The sequence below is a fragment of the Heptranchias perlo genome, chromosome 39 (genome assembly GCF_035084215.1).
Source record: "Heptranchias perlo isolate sHepPer1 chromosome 39, sHepPer1.hap1, whole genome shotgun sequence".
NCBI classification, from domain to species: Eukaryota; Metazoa; Chordata; class Chondrichthyes; order Hexanchiformes; family Hexanchidae; genus Heptranchias; species Heptranchias perlo.
In genome coordinates this window covers 13,134,807-13,155,949 of record NC_090363.1, presented here as the reverse complement: position 1 = coordinate 13,155,949, position 21,143 = coordinate 13,134,807, and the positions used below count along the sequence as shown (strand labels likewise).

Below are 21,143 nucleotides of genomic sequence, written 5' to 3'. Positions count from 1 at the left end.
AGGGAATCACAGCAGTGCCCGATCTTGTTCTCACCTGCCATCCATCTCAGTGCACTTTCCCGCCCGGGTAGCGATAACGGTGGCCCATCTCCCCCCTCTTTCTCCCCGTTTCCCCCTCCGAGCCCAGAACATTGAAACCGACGGCAGCACCCGACGGCTGATAACGAGGGCGGCCTTACCTGGTCTGATATGTTTTAACATCCGCTTCCATACTGCATACTGCAGAGGGACATTAAACCCACCCTGGCTCAGATCTAGAGGCAGCTCCTTGGGTTTTCTTAAAAGGTTACCGGACCTGTCGGAAACAGTGAGAACAGTCAAGCTAAGGATTAAGTGGAGGACTGAAATGCATCAGAGGATCACTACTCAGACTCCGGAGTTAAGTTCCCTCGGTCAAATCCACGCCATGGGACACTAACGTCGGTTTGTGAACAGGCCGCACTGTAACGGACTGGAAGGAGAGTGATGTCTGTCTTGGGCGATGGTGAAAAACAGTCAATGTCGATTCAGCTGCCCGGTATACAAATCTACCCCGATTTTCTTTTCCATTGAAGAGGAGGGGGGGAGAGAGGGGGAAGAGAGAGAGGGGCGAAGAGAGAGAGAGGGGGGGAAAGAGAGAGAGGGGGAAGAGAGAGAAAGGGAGAAAGAGAGAGAGAGGGGGAAAGAGAGAGAGAGGGGGAAAGAGAGAGAGAGGGGGAAGAGAGAGAGGGGCGAAGAGAGAGAGGGGCGAAGAGAGAGAGAGGGGGGGAAAGAGAGAGAGGGGGAAGAGAGAGAAAGGGAGAAAGAGAGAGAGGGGGAAAGAGAGAGAGAGGGGGAAAGAGAGAGAGAGGGGGAAAGAGAGAGAGGGGGAAAGAGAGAGAGAGAGAAAGGGGGAAGAGAGAGAGGGGGAAGAGAGAGAGGGGGAAAGAGAGAGAAAGGGGGAAAGAGAGAGAGAGGGGGAAAGAGAGAGAGAGAGAAAGGGGGAAAGAGAGAGAGGGGGAAGAGAGAGAGGGGGAAGAGAGAGAGGGGGAAGAGAGAGATGGAAGAGAAGGGGAAAGAGAGGGACGGAGAAGAGAGAGAGGGGGAAGAAGGAGAGGGGGAAAGAGAGAGGGGGAAAGAGAGAGAGACAGAAGGGAAGAGAGAGAGGGAGGAAGAGAGGGGGAAGAGAGAGAGGGGAAAGAAAGAGGGAGAGAGAGGGGAGAGAGAGGGAGGGGAAGAGAGAGGAGGGAGGGGTGAGAGAGAGGGGGAAAAGTTGTTTCTTGCATGCTGTCCAGGAATGTACGAGAAATTCCTCGTGGACCTCCCCAGTAATGGGAGGAGTACATAACTCATGGGCTTTATAGAGAGTTAACAGTTGTTGAAGTGCCAGAGGGAAGGCTGAACCTGTTGACAACAGGCTTAACAATGGCGGAGATATGGGGCCTTCCATTGAGATCTGAAGAGAAAATGTCAATTTTCAACTTGCTGAGCAGCCAATGAATATCGGGACGGTTTCTATAATGGATGGTCGATTGGCAACACCAGTTTTATGCCGGGGCGGGGGGTGGGGGGGACGGTTTGCAGTTGAGAATCTACACCATTGAGGCCAAGAAGGTCAATAGATAATGAAAGACTAAGGGTGGAACCACTGAAGGTAAGAGGTGGGAGCTGCTGGTTGGACCTGTGGGAGGCTCGATGGAACCATTCCAATGGTGGCTTTCTCCTCTGCTGCATTGCCACAAGTTCACAAGATGACCATCTCCAACAAGAGAGAGTTTAACCACCTCCCCTTGTCATTCAACGGCATTACCATCGCCGAATCCCCCACCATCAACATCCTGGGGGTCACCATTGACCAGAAACTTAACTGGACCAGCCATATAAATACTGTGGTTACGAGAGCAGGTCAGAGGCTGGGTATTCTGCGGTGAGTGACTCACCTCCTGACTCCCCAAAGCCTTTCCACCATCAACAAGGCACAAGTCAGGAGTGTGATGGAATACTCTCCACTTGCTTGGATGAGTGCAGCTCCAACAACACTCAAGAAGCTCGACACCATCCAAGATAAAGCAGCCCGCTTGATTGGCACCCCATCCACCACCCTAAACATTCACTCACTTCACCACTGGCGTACAGTGGCTGCAGTGTGTACCATCCACAGGATGCACTGCAGCAACTTGCCAAGGCTTCTTCGACAGCACCTCCCAAACCCGCAACCTCTACTACCTAGAAGGACAAGAGCAGCAGGCACATGGGAACAACACCACCTGCACGTTCCCCTCCAAGTCACACACCATCCCGACTTGGAAATATATCGCAGTTCCTTCATCATCGCTGGGTCAAAATCCTGGAACTCCCTTCCTAACAGCACAGTGGGAGAACCTTCGACACACGGACTGCAGCAGTTCAAGAAGGCGGCTCACCACCACCTTCTCAAGGGCAATTAGGGATGGGTAATAAATGCTGGCCTTGCCAGCGATGCCCACATTCCATGAACGAATAAAAAAAAAGATAGCTATGGACCAGGAAGACTGTTCAGCCCATCATAGTTCACTCATTCAGAAAGACCCTACAATCACCCTTCGCCATGTCAACAGTTTCTCAATTGGTTCCAGGGGTCTACTATGCCCAGAATCCCATTCCATGTGTAGATCACTCTGTGGTGAACAACTTCCTGGTTTGAAATTTTGACCCCTTGTCTTACTCATAGAAGGTCCCAGATTTGCACACCCTTTCCTATCTTATATACCTGGATATGGTCATCTTTCAGCCACCAACACCCTCCACCCTTTCCAGGCCGAAAAGCCTGAATTTCTCCAGCCTTTGCTCATCACTCAGACCTCTGTGGATAAGAACATAAGAAAATAGCAACAGGAGTAGGCCACATGGCCCCTCGAGCCTGCTCCGCCATTCAATCAGATCATGGCTGATCTTCGACCTCAACTCCACTTTCCCGCCCGATCCCCATATCCCTTGATTCCCCTAGAGTCCAAAAATCCACCTCTCTCGGTCTGGAATATATGCAAGGCTGAGACAGAGCAAGACCTCCGTGGATCAGCCTTGTGGCTTCGTTTAGGTAGCACACGGACTGCAGTGGTTCAAGGAGATGGCCTATCACCACCTCCAGCACCTTCTCAGGGCAACTAGGGATGAGCAACAAATATGGCCTCACCAGTGTCACCCAGTGGCCTGAGAACAACAAAGAAGAAACCTCCAAGGCTTAAATATCTCCCTCGTGTCTCGATGCCCAGGACCGGACGAGTTGCTCAAGGTTGCGGTCTGACCAGAGCACAGTACAGTCTGATTGTGAATTTTCCCGACTGCTATTCTGCTCTCTTGGCCATGTAGTTCAGCATCCTATTGGCTTTGCCAACTGCTGCCCGGCATTGGTTGGGCCGAATAAAAGCCCCCCCGGGGTTGGAATTCCCACGGAGACCTCCCACCGTAACGTCAGCGGAAGATCGGCAGAAGCCCTGGAGAACTGGCGTTCATCTGTCCTAGCCTGGTCCTTATCCATTACAGCCCTATTCCTGGCCCACGTTATCTCACCCACTTCTCTTTCCAATGGGCAGTGCCTTATCCTCGTCCATTTTAAGTTTTGTAGTTCCAAAACTGCCGCTTCAGATTGAACGGCCTGGTTCGGTAATCGGTTGTGAAATCGGCCGATTTGCATTGTATTGAGGCCGGGTATTCTGCGGCGAGTGACTCCCCAAAGCCTTTCCACCATCTACAAGGCACAAGTCAGGAGTGTGATGGGATACTCCCCACTTGCCTGGAGCTCCAACAACACTCAAGAAGCTTGACACCATCCAGGGCAAAGCAGCCCACTTGATTGGCACCCCATCCACCACCTTAAAGATGCACTCCCTCCACCAATTAAAATTGATCTGCAATGCTACTCCTATGCCCAGGTGTCAAGTTGAAAATGTACCCCCAACATTGATCCAACATCGGGGCACCCACTCAGCACTTTACCATCCCTTCCTCCCCTCTCTCCCACGCTGTCACTCCTCCAACCATTTCCCTTCAATCAATTCCTTAACCTGTCCCCAGGTAGACTGGTTAGAGTTGGGAATCTCCAAGCACAAAATCAGTTGGGTAGAAGGTCCTTCTTTATCTGAACCCATCTTGTGGCCTTGTGGTTGGACGTAGGGCGTTCAGTCATGGGGGGATCCCTAAGCTTGTCCCTGCTGTCTCCAAGCAGCTGTCGTTGGTGGGGGGAGGAGGTGGGGGGGGGGGTGGAATTCCCATGGAGACCTCCCACCGTAACGTCAGCGGAAGATCGGCAGAAGCCCTGGAGAACTGGCGTCCATCTGTCCTAGCCTGGTCCTTATCCATTCCAGCCCTATTCCTGGCCCACGTTGTCTCACCCACTTCTTTTTCCAATGGGCAGTGCCTTATGTCTTGTCTACGAAGTAGCAGAAACTAACAGAAAATGGGAAGAGAGGTGTTAAGGCGTCTTTATGCTTTTGTATTTATTTTACCTCCAATGCTTGTAATGTAATATCGCAAGGACAGCTCAGCAATGACCGAATCTGCTCGATCAGAAGTAGTCATGTTTTGACTGAACGTTGCTTTGTGAGCAACACGTAACTATTGCTGGGTCAGAATGGATTAAGTCTAAACCAGATATACATAGGAAAAGGTCACATACCTGTCAAATATTGTGCCGATGTTCTAAAAACACAAAGAAATGAGGAATGTCAGTCAAAACTTACACAGCGAGATGCAACAAAACAGCAAAACATTCGACGGTGGCATTTATTTGGAAGGGGGACCGGAGGAGCCAGCCAATGGAGATTGAGGGAGCAAATCAGTGGCCGATTCCATTAGCGTCTCAGTGTGCGCAGAATCAGAAGCCACTAGTTCGACGGCGCCCTTAACCTTGTCAAGTGTGCGGAGGTGCCTCACTAGAGGCAGACGATCAAAGGCACAAAGGGAGGGGGAAATGAGGGCAGGCAAAGGGGTTCAGTAAAGGAATTGCAGGGGGGAAGGGGGCATGATGGTGAATCATTACGTTACAACAGGGACTGCACTTCCCCAAAAAACTTCATCCCGAAAGGCGCTACATCAATGCACGTTCTTTCTTTCCTCTTTAGATTGGGGGAGGGAGGGGGGAGGGAGGAGGAGACCCACGGTCGACCAGATTTGGAATCTTTTACTAGGACCTGGCCTTCAGGCTGAACGTCAAACCAAAAAAAGCCCCAACACTTCCAGTCAATCTCTTCCGAACTCGTGACACGTCCTGTCCCTCTTCCCTTTGTTTTCCGCCCCTCCTCTCTTGTGGCCTCTCACCCCTGCTGATGTGCGCTTCCCCGGGGCCGTGGCTGCTCACCCTCACTCGACTCCAACGGCCGTTCTTCAGGCCACCAGCATGTCCCTTGGACCATCCGCAATTCATCTTATCGTTAATTCATTCTCGGCCAGCGTTTATCTCCAGTTGCCCTGGGCTTTGATCCAGCCGAGCGGCTTGCTGGGTCATTTCAGAGGGCAGTTAAGTTGACCTGGGACTGGGGTCACCTATAGGCCCAGACTGGGTAAGGACGGTAGATTTCCTTCCCGAAGAAAGGACCTTAGTGAACCAAGTGGGACTTTACGACAATCCGACAGTTTCATGGTCACTTCTACTGACGCCAGCTTTCAGATTTTTCAAACTGAATTCGAATTCTTGAACTATGATGATAAAATTGCTACTCGTGTTCTGCTGGGCTATTAGTCCAGGCCTTGAGATTACTAGTCCAGTAACATAACCATTACACTACCTAACCACTACCATCTATCTTATGACCTCCACCCTCCTGAGGGACCTGCTCCTCCCTTAGACCACGTACAACTTACCCTGTCAAGGACTCTACCCCACCCATTTAGTCTCTTGAGGATAAGATCTGCATAAGATATTTCCTGATCTCCAAAGGTAATCATAGAAAATGCCGGAATGTTCCTCCATCTTCACATCTCCACTACTCAACCCTGGTCCGCTGCCCGCTACAGGCAACTCCACTCCTCCCTCCGGCACAGGGTACACATAGTATCATAGCAGTAGTATCATACCATAGCACAGAAGGAGGCCATTTGGCCCATCGTGCCTGTGCCGGCTCTTCGAAAGAGCTGTCTAATTAGTCCCACTTTCCCCCTGCTGCTTCCTCATGGCCTTGTAAATTTTTTTCCTTCAATTATTTATACAATTCCCTTTTGAAACTTACTATTGAATCTGCTTCCACCGCCCTTTCAGGCAGTGCATTCCAGATCGTAACTACTCGCTGCGTAAAAAAATGTTTCCTCATGTCACCTCTGGTTCCTTTGGCGATCACCTTAATTCTGTGTCCTCTGGTTACCGACCCTTCTGCCACTGGAATCAGTTTCTCCTTATTTACTCTATCAAAACTCTTCATGATTTTGAACACCGCTCCCCTTAACTTTCTCTGCTCTAAGGAGAACAACCCCAGCTTCTCCAGTCTATCCACGTGACTGAAGTCCCTCATCCCTGGTATCATTCCAGTAAATCTCTTCTGTGTGCTCTCTAAGGCCTTCACATCCTTCCTCTATTTTCACTACCCTCCTGCCCTTGCTTAACCTCATGGAGTACTTGATCATCTCAGTCTGTACCTATGTCCATAAGCGTCAATTCCTTTCTCAGACAGATATTCATCCAGTTCCTTTTTGACGGGTGAATTGACACAACAAAGACAGCTTTTTTCACATATGTGTTTGGGTGTGTGCATGTTTGCTTGCTTGCATGTGTGTTTTTGTACGTGTTTGCGTCTTCGCGTGTTTGTGCATTTGCGTGTTTTTCTGTGTTTATGCATGTTTGCCTGTTTATTTATGCACGTTTGCCTGTGCGCATTTGCCTGTGCTTGTTTATGCATGTTTGCCTGTTTGTTTATGCATGTTTGCCTGTGCGTGTTTATGCATGTTTGCCTGTGCGCGTTTGCCTGTGCAAGTTTATGCACGTTTGCATGTGCGTGTTTATGCACGTTTGCCTGTGCGTGTTTATGCACGTTTGCCTGTGCGTGTTTATGCACGTTTGCCTGTGCACATTTATGCACGTTTGCCTGTGCGTGTTTATGAATGTTTGCCTGTGCACATTTATGCATGTTTGCCTGTGCGTGTTTATGAATGTTTGCCTGTGCACATTTATGCATGTTTGCCTGTGCGCGTTTGCCTGTGCAAGTTTATGAATGTTTGCCTGTGCGTGTTTATGAATGTTTGCCTGTGTGCGTTTATGCGTGTTTGTCTGTGCGCGTTTATGCATGTGTGTGTGCGAGTTTATGTTGATTTCTAATGGCAAAATGATGCGTGCTGGGGTTGCAGATCTGGATACAATAATGTAGTGTGAATTCTGCACCCTATTCCCTTCCCTCCATCCCTCCTTCCTCACTCACAAGGGAACCTTGTAACTTCGGCTCTCTAAACTCACTTGAGGCGAGGCAGCTTGGTGACCGTGTCCTCTAGTTTTGTGCCTAGCGCCCAGGTCGAGGAGCCTGTTTGCACTAATATCATCTGCGCACCGTAAAGAGCAGGACCATCATAGAGTTATAGACATTTACGGCACAGAAGGAGGCCATTCGGCTCATCGTGCCTGTGCTGGCCGAAAAAGAGCCATCCAGCCTAATCCCACTTTCCAGCACTCGGTCCGTAGCCCTGTAGGTTACGGCACTTCAAGTGCACGTCCAAGTACTTTTTAAATGTGATGAGGGTTTCTGCCTCTACCACCCTTTCAGGCAGTGAGTTCCAGACCCCCACCACCCTCTGGGTGAAAAAACTTCTCCTCAGCTCCCCTCTAATCCTTCTACCAATCACTTTAAATCTATGCCCCCAGGTTATTGACCTCTCTGCTAAGGGAAATAGGTTCTTCCTATCCACTCTTATCCAGTCCCGGCATAATTTTATACACCTCAAATAATTCTCCCCTCAGCCTTCTCTGTTCCAAAGAAAACAACCCCAGCCTATCCAATCTTTCCTCATAGCTAAGATTCTCCAGTCCTGGCAACATCCTCATAAATCTCCTCTGTATCCTCTCCAGTGCAATCACATCTTTCCTGTAATGTGGTGACCAGAACCGTACGCAGAACTCAAGCTGTGGCTTAACTAGTGTTTTATACAGTTCTAGCATAACCTCCCTGCTCTTATATTCTATGCCTTGGCTTCTTAACCACCTTATCTACCTGTCCTGCTACCTTCAGGGATCTGTGGACATGCACTCCAAGGTCCCTTTTTTCCTCTACACCTCTCAGTATCCTCCCATTTATTGTGTATTCCCTTGCCTTGTTTGCCCTCCCCAAATGCATTATCTCACACTTCTCTGGATTGAATTCCATTTGCCACTTTTCTGCCCACCTGACCAGTCCATTGATATCTTCCTGCAGTCTATAGCTTTCCTCCTCACTATCCAACCACACGGCCAATTTTTGTATCATCTGCAAACTTCTTAATCAAGCCCCCCAACATTTAAGTCCAAATCATTAATATAGAGCACAAAAAGCAAGGGACCCAGTACTGAGCCCTGCGGAACCCCACTGGAAACAGCCTTCCAGTCATAAAAACACCCGTCCATCAGGCTGGATACCCTGGTGGGCTATCCCCCGCCCGCTCCCCCCGGTCAAAGTTTCCTGATTGGCAGTCCGTCTGATTTTCAGTTCCGGGGTGGGGTGTGGGGGTGTGGTTACTCTTCTGATTTTGGGGCTGAGGTGCCAATGAAGTCGAGGGAGCTTAACTCTGCACCCAGCTGTGCCATACTGGGGAGCGCTCGATGCTGACGCTGCATGTTTAGTAAGCACAAAAGCACCCATTAAAAATGTTACTTGTTCAAATAATGCAGCCAGTATTCTTACCTTAAGTAATGGAATATCTTCCTGCGGTAGTTTTTTTTTAATATCTGATATTAAGTGATTGAGGGTAACAGGGTTCCCTCCAGTTTGTGCATTACTTTCTTCCAGTTGTTGCAAAAACTGCTCTTCTTGCCCTTCGACCTCTGTTGAAATGGCCTTTTGCTCCTTCTCCAGAAATTTCCGTAAAGAGTCAAAAGCAAGCTGGATCTTTTCTCGCACTGTATCGCCTTGATTCTGTTCAAACACAATTTCAGAAAGACAAGAGCAGTAGCTTTCATAACCCTGAACGAACCTCACAGTGCTCCCCGGTACTGAGGGAGCATTGCACTTTCGGAGGGGCCGTCTTTCGGATGAGACGTTAAACCGAGGCCCGTCTGCCCCTCTCAGGTGGACGCAAAAGAAGAGCAGGGGAGTTCTCCCCAGTGTCCTGGACAATATTTATCCCTCAACCAAGATCACGGAAAAATACAGATTATTTGGTCATTATCACCTTGCTGTTTGTGGGATCTTGCTGTGCGTGAATTGGCTGCTGTGTTTCCTATATTGCAACAGTGAGAAAGCACCTCATTGCCTGTAAATCACTTTGGGACGTCCTGAGGTCATGAAAGGCGCTATGTAAAGACAAGTCTTTCTTTTTACCTTATTATGTTACCACTGCTTCTCTCTCCTAAAGGTGTTGACTCTTGTTGGGATATGGTTCAATGGGGCACTTTCAGTCCCCGGTACCATGTCCGTCACTGACACACAGGGACCAGGAAGAATCTTCCCATCACTGACACACAGAGACCAGAGGCTAATGTGATACCTGTATTTAAAAAGGGAGATAGAACAAGTCCAGGAAACTATAGTTGCCCAGTTAGCTTAACATCAGTGGTTGGACAAATAATGGAATCTTTACTGAGAGATGTAATAGAAAAACATCTAGTAACCAAAATATGATAAAGAATTGTCAACACGGATTTCAAAAGGGAAATTTTTTGAAGTAGCAACAGGAAGAGTAGACAAGGGTAATGTAGTAGATGTAATATATTTGGATTTTGAAAAGGCCTTCCATAAGGTAGACTCATGACTAATGTCAGAGCATGTGGAGTCAGGGGACAGGTAGCAGAATTGATGGCAAGCTGGCTACAAAACAGAAAACAGAAAGCAGGGGATAAGGGTAGCTATTCAGAGTGGCAAAAGGTGGGAAGTGGTGTTCCACAGGGATCGGTGATGGGACCACTGTTGTTCACAATTTACATAAACGATTTGGGCTCGGGAATCGCAAGCACAATTTCAAAATTTGCAGACGACACCAAATTGACAGTATAATTAATACTGAGGAAGACGATGACAAAATACAAAAGGACGTTAATAAACTTGAAGAATGGGCGTGTATTGGCAAAAAAAATCAATATAGATAAGTGTAAGGTGTTATATTTTGGTAGGAAGAATAAGGAGGCCACATAGCGCTTGGAAAATAAGAGTCTAAATGGGGTAGAGAGGCAAAGGGATCTAGGGGTACAGATACAGGGCACAGCGAAGGGTAGCCATGCAGTTGTTATAGGGGATTCGATAGTCAGGGGGCTAGACAGGCGTTTCTGCAATGTGAGTGCCGCATGGTGTGTTGCCTCCCTGGTGCCAGGGTAAATGACATCACTGAACGGGTACAGGATATTCTGCGGAGGGGAGGGGAACAGCCAGAAGTCATGGTCCACGTGGGAACCAATGTCATAGGATGTAAAAAAGGTGAGGTTCTGCAGTCAGAATTTCAGGAGCTAGAGAGGAGGTTAAAAAGCAGGACCTCAAAGGTAGTAATCTCTGGGTTACTCCCAGGGCCTCACGCTAGTGAGTATAGGATTAGTAAGATAAGACAAGCCAATGCATGGCTGGAGAAATGGTGCAAGAGGGAGGGCTTCAGATTCCTGGGGCATTGGGACCAGTTCTGGGGCAGGAGGGACCTGTACAAACCGGACGGGTTGCACCTCAACAGAGCTGGGACCAATGTCCTCGCGGGGAGGTTAACTAGTGCTGTAGGGGAGGGTTTAAACTAATTTGGCAGGGAGATGGGCACCAGGATGAAACATTAGAGAGGAGAAACAAGGTGCACAGAGGACAGGGAGGGACAAAGGGCACTAGGGTCTAGAATAGTTCAGAAATAGGAGGGACCACACACGGGGCAAATGCGAGGTAGTCTAAGAGATTGGAGTGCATGTGCGTAAATGTACGTAGTGTGGTAAATAAGGTTGGTGAGCTACAGACACAAGTTAACACATGGGACTATGATATAGTGGCAATAACAGAGAGCTGACTCAAAGAAGGGGAGGATTGGGGACTTAATATTCCTGGCTACAAGGTATTCAGGAAAGATAGGGAAGGAAAGAAACTATTTATCAAAGAAACTATTATAACATTAGAAAGGGATGATGTAGTTGAGGGGTCAAAGACAGAATCTATATGGTTAGAATTAAGGAACAATAGAGGAGCTATTACACGACTGGGTGTAGACGATAGGCCACCGAATAGTGGGAAGGAGATAGAGGAGCAAATTTGCAGGCAAATTTCAGAAAGATGCAAGAACTATAGAGTAATGATAATGGGGGACTTCAATTATCCCAATATAGACTGGGATAGTAACAGGGTAAAGGGCAAAGAGGGGGAGGAATTCCTGAAATGTGTACAAGAGAACTTTCTGGAACAGTTTGTTCCCAGCCCAATGAGGAAGGAAGCAGTGCTGGATCTAATGCTGGGGAATGAAGTGGGGCAAGTGGAGCATATTTCAGTGGGGGAGGATTTGGGGAACAGCGATCATAATATCATTGGGTTTAGAATAGTTATGGAAAAGAACAAGGAACAATCAAGAGTAAAAATACTTAACTGGAGGAAGGCAAATTTCAGCGAGTTAAAAAGGGATCTTGCCCGGGGGGATTGGAATCAACAATCGGTAGGCAAAACAATAATTGAACAGTGGGAGGCCTTCAAAGAGGAAATGGTTCGGGTACAGAGTAGACACATTCCAATGAGGGGGAAAGGAAGGGCATCCAAATCTATAGCTCCCTGGATGACTAAAGATATAGAGATTAAAATGGAACAGAAACAGGAGGTTTATGACAAATGTAAGGTTCATAATACAGTAGAGAACAAAGATAAATACTTAGGGGAGATCTAAAAAAGGGAATAAGATGGGCAAAGAGAGGGTATGAGAATAGATTAGCGGCTAACATAAAAGGGAATCCAAAAGTCTTTTATAAACATATAAATTGTAAAAGGGTGGTCAAAGGAAGGGTGGGGCCGATTAGGGACAAAAAAGGAGATCTTCTTGTAGAGGCAGAGGGCATGTCTGAGGTACTAAATGAATACTTCGCATCAGTCTTCATTGGAGAAGAGGATGCTGCCACTTTTCGCAATAAAGGAGGTAGTAGTAATATTGGATAGGATAAAAATAGATAGAGAGGAGGTACTTAAAAGATTGGCAGTACTCAAAGTAGAAAATTCACCCGTTCCGGATGAGATGAAGTAAGGGTGGAAACTGCAGAGACTCTGGCCACAATCTTCCAATCCTCCTTAGATATGGGGACTGAAGGATTGCAAATGTTACACCCCTGCTCAAAAAGGGGGAAGAGGGATAAACCCGACAATTACAGGCCAATCAGCCTAACGTCGGTGGTGGGGAAACTTTTAGAGACAATAATCCGGGACAAAATTAATTGGCACCTGAAAAAGTATGGATTAATAAATTAAAGTCAGCACGGATTTGTTGAAGGAAAATCGTGTTTGACTAAATTGGTTTGAATTCTTTGATGAGGTAACGGAGAGGGTTGATGAGGGCAGTGCGGTTGATGTTGTGTATGTGGACTTTCAAAAGGCGTTTGATAAAGTACCACATAATAGACTTGTTAACAAAATTAAAGCCTATGGGATTAAAGGGTCAGTGGCAGCGTGGATACAAAATTGGCTAAGGGACAGAAAGCAGAGAGTAGTGGTGAATGGTTGCTTTTCGGACTGAAGGGAAGTATACAGTGGTGTTCCCCAGGGGTCAGTATGAGGGCCACTGCACTTTGAGATATATATTAATGACTTGGACTTGGTTATAGAGGGTAAAATTTCAAAGTTTGCAGATGACATAAAACTTGGGAATGTAGTAAACAAAATGGAGGATAGTAATGGACTTCAGGAGGACGTAGCCAGACTGGTGAAATGAGCAGACACATGGCAGATGAAATTTAACGCAGAGAAGTGTGAAGTGATACATTTTGGTAGGAAGAATGAGGTGAGGCAATATAAACTAAATGGTATAATTTTAAAGGGGGTACAGGAACAGAGAGACCGGGGGGTGTATGTACACAAATCTTTGAAGATGGCAGGACAAATTGAGAAGGCTGCTAAAAAGCATATGGGATCCTAGGCTTTATGAATAGAGGCATAGAGTACAAAAGCAAGGAAGTTGTGCTAAACCTTTATAAAACACTGGTTAGGCTGGAGTATTGTGTTCAATTCTGGGCACCACACCTTAGGAAAGATTTCAAGGCCTTAGAGAGGGTGTAGAAAAGATTTACTGGAATGGTACCAGGGATGAGGGACTTCAGTTATGTGGAGAGACTGGAGAAGCTGGGGTTGTTCTCCTTAAAACAGATAAGGTTAGGAGGAGATTTAATAGAGGTGTTCAAAATCATGAAGAGTTTTGATAGAGTAAATAAGGAGAAACTGTTTCCAGTGGCAGAAGGGTCGGTAACCAGAGGACGCAGATTTAAGGCGATCGGCAAAAGAACCAGAGGCGACATGAGGAAACATTTTTTTACGCAGAGAGTTGTTATGATCTGGAATGCGCTGCCTGAAAGGGCGGTGGAAGCAGATTCAATAATAACTTTCAAAAGGGAATTGGATAAATACTTGAAGGGAAAAAATGTAGACCTATGGGGAAAGAGCAGGGGAGTCGGACTGATTTGATAGCTCTTTCAAAGAGCTGGCACAGGCATGATGGGCCGAATGGCCTCCTTCTGTGCTGCAACAGTCTATGTTATTACTAAGATAAGATACTCAAATCATTAGAAGTAGCGACACAGGTTAATAAAGGCCAGAAAGAAAGCAAACAAAGTACTGGGGTTCATTTATAAGGGGATACAATTGAAAAACAGAAGTTATGTTAAGTTTATATCGAAGCTTGGTTAGACAGTTCTGGTCTCCACATTATAAAAAGGATATAGAGGCACCGCAGAAGGTACAAAGAAGTTTTACAAGGATGATACCAGAACTGAGAGGTTATCCTTATCAGGAAAGGCTGAACAGGCTGGGGCTCTTTTCACGAGAAAAGACCAGGCTGAGGGGTGACCTGATAGAGGTTTTTAAAAGAATGAAGGGGTTTGATAGGGTAGATGCAGAGAAGATGTTTCCACTTGTGGGGGAGACCAAAACTAGGGGCCATGAATAGATGATAGTCACTAATAAATCCAAATACGAATTCAGAAGAATCTGCTTTACCTCCAACAATAACAACCTGCATTTATATAGCACCTTTAACGGATGTAAAATGTTCCAAGGCACTTCACAGGAACGATTATCAAACAAAATTTGACACCAAGCCACATAAGGGGATATTAGGACAGGTGACCAAAAGCTTGGCCAAAGAGGTAGGTTTTAAAGAGCGTCTTACAGGAGGAGAGAGAGGCGGAGAGGTTTAGGGAGGGAATTCCAGAGCTTAGGACCCAGGCAGCTGAAGGCACGGCCACCAATGGTGGAGCGATTAAAATCGGGAATGCGCAGAGATCTAGGAGGGTTTTAGGGTTGGAGGAGGTCACAGAGATAGGGAGGGGCGAGATCATGGAGGGATTTGAAAACAAGGATGAGAATTTTTTAAAAACCATAAGGAGTAGTTGAGGGAAATAGCATAGATGCATTTAAGGGGAAGCGAGATAAACACATGAGGGAGTAAGGGATAGAAGGATATTCTGATTGGGTGAGATGAAGAAGGGTGGGTGGAGGCTTGTGTGGAGCATAAACACCGGCACAGAGCAGTCGGGCTGAATTTCCTGATTCTGTGCTGTAGTTCCGTGTAATTCCCATCACCGAGCAAACAAACCAAGACCAGAGAGAATCTTCCCATCATTGACACAGAGAGAGAGGGAATCTTCCCATCACTGAGACACAGAGAGAGAGGGAATCTTCCCATCACTGAGACACAGAGAGAGGGAATCTTCCCATCACTGAGACAGAGAGAGAGGGAATCTTCCCATCACTGAGACACAGAGAGAGAGGGAATCTTCCCATCACTGACACACAGAGAGGGAATCTTCCCATCACTGAGACAGAGAGAGAGGGAATCTTCCCATCACTGAGACACAGAGAGAGGGAATCTTCCCATCACTGACACAGAGAGAGGGAATCTTCCCATCACTGAGACACAGAGAGAGGGAATCTTCCCATCACTGAGACACAGAGAGAGGGAATCTTCCCATCACTGACACAGAGAGAGAGGGAATCTTCCCATCACTGAGACACAGAGAGAGGGAATCTTCCCATCACTGACACAGAGAGAGGGAATCTTCCCATCACTGAGACACAGAGAGAGGGAATCTTCCCATCACTGACACAGAGAGAGAGGAAATCTTCCCATCACTGACACAGAGAGAGAGGGAATCTTCCCATCACTGACACAGAGAGAGGGAATCTTCTCATCACTGAGACACAGAGAGAGGGAATCTTCCCATCACTGACACACAGAGAGAGGGAATCTTCCCATCACTGACACACAGAGAGAGGGAATCTTCCCATCACTGACACAGAGAGAGAGGGAATCTTCCCATCACTGACACAGAGAGAGAGGGAATCTTCCCATCACTGACACTGAGAGAGAGGGAATCTTCTCATCACTGAGACACAGAGAGAGGGAATCTTCCCATCACTGACACAGAGAGAGGGAATCTTCACATCACTGACACACAGAGAGAGGGAATCTTCCCATCACTGAGACACAGAGAGAGGGAATCTTCCCATCACTGACACAGAGAGAGAGGGAATCTTCCCATCACTGAGACACAGAGAGAGAGGGAATCTTCCCATCACTGACACAGAGAGAGGGAATCTTCCCATCACTGAGACAGAGAGAGGGAATCTTCCCATCACTGAGACAGAGAGAGGGAATCTTCCCATCACTGAGACACAGAGAGAGAGGGAATCTTCCCATCACTGACACAGAGAGAGGGAATCTTCCCATCACTGACACAGAGAGAGGCAATCTTCCCATCACCAACACACAGAGAGAGGGAATCTTCCCATCACTGACACAGAGAGAGGGAATCTTCCCATCACTGACACAGAGAGAGAGGGAATCTTCCCATCACTTGCACAGAGAGAGAGGGAATCTTCCCATCACTGACACAGAGAGAGAGGGAATCTTCCCATCACTTGCACAGAGAGAGGGAATCTTCCCATCACTTGCACAGAGAGAGGGAATCTTCCCATCACTGAGACACAGAGAGAGGGAATCTTCCCATCACTGACACAGAGAGAGAGGGAATCTTCCCATCACTTGCACAGAGAGAGAGGGAATCTTCCCATCACTGACACAGAGAGAGAGGGAATCTTCCCATCACTGACACAGAGAGAGGGAATCTTCCCATCACTGAGACACAGAGAGAGGGAATCTTCTCATCACTGAGACACAGAGAGAGGGAATCTTCCCATCACTGACACACAGAGAGAGGGAATCTTCCCATCACTGACACACAGAGAGAGGGAATCTTCCCATCACTGACACACAGAGAGAGGGAATCTTCCCATCACTGAGACACAGAGAGAGGGAATCTTCCCATCACTGACACACAGAGAGAGGGAATCTTCCCATCACTGACACACAGAGAGAGGGAATCTTCCCATCACTGAGACACAGAGAGAGGGAATCTTCCCATCACTGACACAGAGAGAGAGGGAATCTTCCCATCACTGAGACACAGAGAGAGGGAATCTTCCCATCACTGACACAGAGAGAGAGGGAATCTTCCCATCACTGAGACACAGAGAGAGGGAATCTTCCCATCACTGACACAGAGAGAGAGGGAATCTTCCCATCACTGACACAGAGAGAGAGGGAATCTTCCCATCACTGACACACAGAGAGAGGGAATCTTCCCATCACTGACACACAGAGAGAGAGGGAATCTTCCCATCACTGAGACACAGAGAGAGGGAATCTTCCCATCACTGAGACACAGAGAGAGGGAATCTTCCCATCACTGACACAGAGAGAGGGAATCTTCCCATCACTGACACACAGAGAGAGGGAATCTTCCCATCACTGACACAGAGAGAGGGAATCTTCCCATCACTGACACAGAGAGAGAGGGAATCTTCCCATCACTTGCACAGAGAGAGAGGGAATCTTCCCATCACTGACACAGAGAGAGGGAATCTTCCCATCACTGACACAGAGAGAGAGGGAATCTTCCCATCACTGACACAGAGAGAGGGAATCTTCCCATCACTGAGACACAGAGAGAGGGAATCTTCCCATCACTGAGGCACAGAGAGAGGGAATCTTCCCATCACTGAGACACAGAGAGAGGGAATCTTCCCATCACTGAGGCACAGAGAGAGGGAATCTTCCCATCACTGAGACACAGAGAGAGGGAATCTTCCCATCACTGACACAGAGAGAGGGAATCTTCCCATCACTGACACAGAGAGAGGGAATCTTCCCATCACTGAGACACAGAGAGAGGGAATCTTCCCATCACTGACACAGAGAGAGAGAGGGAATCTTCCCATCACTGACACAGAGAGAGGGAATCTTCCCATCACTGAGACACAGAGAGAGGGAATCTTCCCATCACTGAGACACAGAGAGAGGGAATCTTCCCATCACTGAGACAGAGAGAGGGAATCTTCCCATCACTGAGACACAGAGAGAGGGAATCTTCCCATCACTGAGACACAGAGAGAGGGAATCTTCACATCACTGACACAGAGAGAGGGAATCTTCCCATCACTGAGACAGAGAGAGGGAATCTTCCCATCACTGAGACAGAGAGAGGGAATCTTCCCATCACTGAGACACAGAGAGAGGGAATCTTCCCATCACTGACACAGAGAGAGGGAATCTTCCCATCACTGACACACAGAGAGAGGGAATCTTCCCATCACTGACACACACAGAGAGAGAGGGAATCTTCCCATCACTGAGACAGAGAGAGGGGGAATCTTCCCATCACTGACACAGAGAGAGGGAATCTTCCCATCACTGAGACACAGAGAGAGGGAATCATCCCATCACTGACACAGAGAGAGGGAATCTTCCCATCAATGAGACACAGAGAGAGGGAATCTTCCCATCACTGAGACACAGAGAGAGGGAATCTTCCCATCACTGAGACACAGAGAGAGGGAATCTTCCCATCACTGACACGGAGAGAGGGAATCTTCCCATCACTGAGACACAGAGAGAGGGAATCTTCACATCACTGACACGGAGAGAGGGAATCTTCCCATCACTGAGACACAGAGAGAGGGAATCTTCCCATCACTGACACAGAGAGAGGGAATCTTCCCATCACTGAGACACAGAGAGAGGGAATCTTCCCATCACTGACACGGAGAGAGGGAATCTTCCCATCACTGAGACACAGAGAGAGGGAATCTTCCCATCACTGACACACACAGAGAGAGGGAATCTTCCCATCACTGACACAGAGAGAGGGAATCTTCCCATCACTGAGACACAGAGAGAGGGAATCTTCCCATCACTGACACACAGAGAGAGAGGGAATCTTCCCATCACTGAGACACAGAGAGAGGGAATCTTCCCATCACTGAGACACAGAGAGAGGGAATCTTCCCATCACTGACACACAGAGAGAGGGAATCTTCCCATCACTGAGACACAGAGAGAGGGAATCTTCCCATCACTGACACAGAGAGAGGGAATCTTCCCATCACTGAGACACAGAGAGAGGGAATCTTCCCATCACTGACACAGAGAGAGGGAATCTTCCCATCACTGAGATACAGAGAGAGGGAATCTTCCCATCACTGACACACAGAGAGAGGGAATCTTCCCATCACTGACACACAGAGAGAGGGAATCTTCCCATCACTGACACACAGAGAGAGAGGGTATCTTCCCATCACTGACACAGAGAGAGAGGGAATCTTCCCATCACTGAGACACAGAGAGAGGGAATCTTCCCATCACTGAGACACAGAGAGAGGGAATCTTCCCATCACTGAGACACAGAGAGATGGAATCTTCCCATCACTGAGACACAGAGAGAGAGAGGGAATCTTCCCATCACTGAGATACAGAGAGAGGGAATCTTCCCATCACTGAGACACAGAGAGAGAGAGGGAATCTTCCCATCACTGAGACACAGAGAGAGGGAATCTTCCCATCACTGAGACACAGAGAGAGGGAATCTTCCCATCACTGAGACACAGAGAGAGAGAGGGAATCTTCCCATCACTGAGACACAGAGAGAGGGAATCTTCCCATCACTGAGACACAGAGAGAGGGAATCTTCCCATCACTGAGACAGAGAGAGAGAGAGGGAATCTTCCCATCACTGAGACACAGAGAGAGGGAATCTTCCCATCACTGACACACACAGAGAGAGGGAATCTTCCCATCACTGAGACACAGAGAGAGGGAATCTTCCCATCACTGAGACACAGAGAGAGGGAATCTTCCCATCACTGAGACACAGAGAGAGGGAATCTTCCCATCACTGACACACACAGAGAGAGGGAATCTTCCCATCACTGACACAGAGAGAGAGAATCTTCCCACCACTGAGACACAGAGAGAGGGAATCTTCCCATCACTGAGACACAGAGAGAGGGAATCTTCCCATCACTGACACACAGAGAGAGAGGGAATCTTCCCATCACTGAGACACAGAGAGAGGGAATCTTCCCATCACTGACACACAGAGAGAGAGGGAATCTTCCCATCACTGACACACAGAGAGAGGGAATCTTCCCATCACTGACACACACAGAGAGAGAGGGAATCTTCCCATCACTGAGACACAGAGAGAGGGAATCTTCCCATCACTGACACACAGAGAGAGGGAATCTTCCCATCACTGAGACACAGAGAGAGGGAATCTTCCCATCACTGAGACACAGAGAGAGGGAATCTTCCCATCACTGACACACACAGAGAGAGGGATCTTCCCATCACTGACACAGAGAGAGAGAATCTTCCCACCACTGAGACACAGAGAGAGGGATTCTTCCCATCACTGAGACACAGAGAGAGGGAATCTTCCCATCACTGACACACAGAGAGAGGGAATCTTCCCATCACTGAGACAGAGAGAGGGAATCTTCCCATCACTGAGACACAGAGAGAGGGAATCTTCCCATCACTGACACACAGAGAGAGAGGGAATCTTCCCATCACTGACACACGGAGAGAGAGGGAATCTTCCCATCACTGACACACAGAGAGAGGGAATCTTCCCATCACTGACACACAGAGAGAGGGAATCTTCCCATCACTGAGACACAGAGAGAGGGAATCTTCCCATCACTGAGACAGAGAGAGAGGGAATCTTCCCATCACTGACACACACAGAGAGAGGGAATCTTCCCATCACTGACACACAGAGAGAGGGAATCTTCCCATCACTGAGACACAGAGAGAGGGAATCTTCCCATCACTGAGACACAGAGAGAGGGAATCTTCCCATCACTGAGACAGAGAGAGAGGGAATCTTCCCATCACTGAGACACAGAGAGAGGGAATCTTCCCATCACTGAGACAGAGAGAGAGGGAATCTTCCCATCACTGACACACAGAGAGAGAGGGAATCTTCCCATCACTGACACACAGAGAGAGAGGGAATCTTCCCATCACTGACACACAGAGAGAGGGAATCTTCCCATCACTGAGACACAGAGAGAGGGAATCTTCCCATCACTGAGACAGAGAGAGAGGGAATCTTCCCATCACTGACACACAGAGAGAGAGGGAATCTTCCCATCACTGACACACAGAGAGAGAGGGAATCTTCCCATCACTGACACACAGAGAGAGAGGGAATCTTCCCATCACTGAGACAGAGAGAGAGGGAATCTTCCCATCACTGAGACACAGAGAGAGGGAATCTTCCCATCACTGACACACACAGAGAGAGGGAATCTTCCCATCACTGACACACAGAGAGAGGGAATCTTCCCATCACTGACACACAGAGAGAGGGAATCTTCCCATCACTGACACACAGAGAGAGAGGGAATCTTCCCATCACTGAGACAGAGAGAGAGGGAATCTTCCCATCACTGACACTGAGAGAGAGGGAATCTTCCCATCACTGAGACACAGAGAGAGGGAATCTTCCCATCACTGAGACACAGAGAGAGGGAATCTTCCCATCACTGAGACAC

General features: G+C 47.9%; 1 protein-coding gene across 1 annotated transcript in view; it reads right to left on the bottom strand.

Moving 5' to 3' along the window:
• Positions 1–21,143, bottom strand: part of LOC137305280 (E3 ubiquitin-protein ligase TRIM39-like) — a 39,634-nt gene that overhangs the window by 5,664 nt on the left and 12,827 nt on the right. Inside the window, exons 3-5 of the mRNA XM_067974133.1 lie at positions 8,790–9,020; positions 4,613–4,635; positions 180–295 (exon numbers count right to left, since the gene is read on the bottom strand). Coding sequence (XP_067830234.1) covers positions 180–295; positions 4,613–4,635; positions 8,790–9,020 — 370 coding nt within the window. The remainder of the gene's footprint in view (positions 1–179; positions 296–4,612; positions 4,636–8,789; positions 9,021–21,143) is intronic.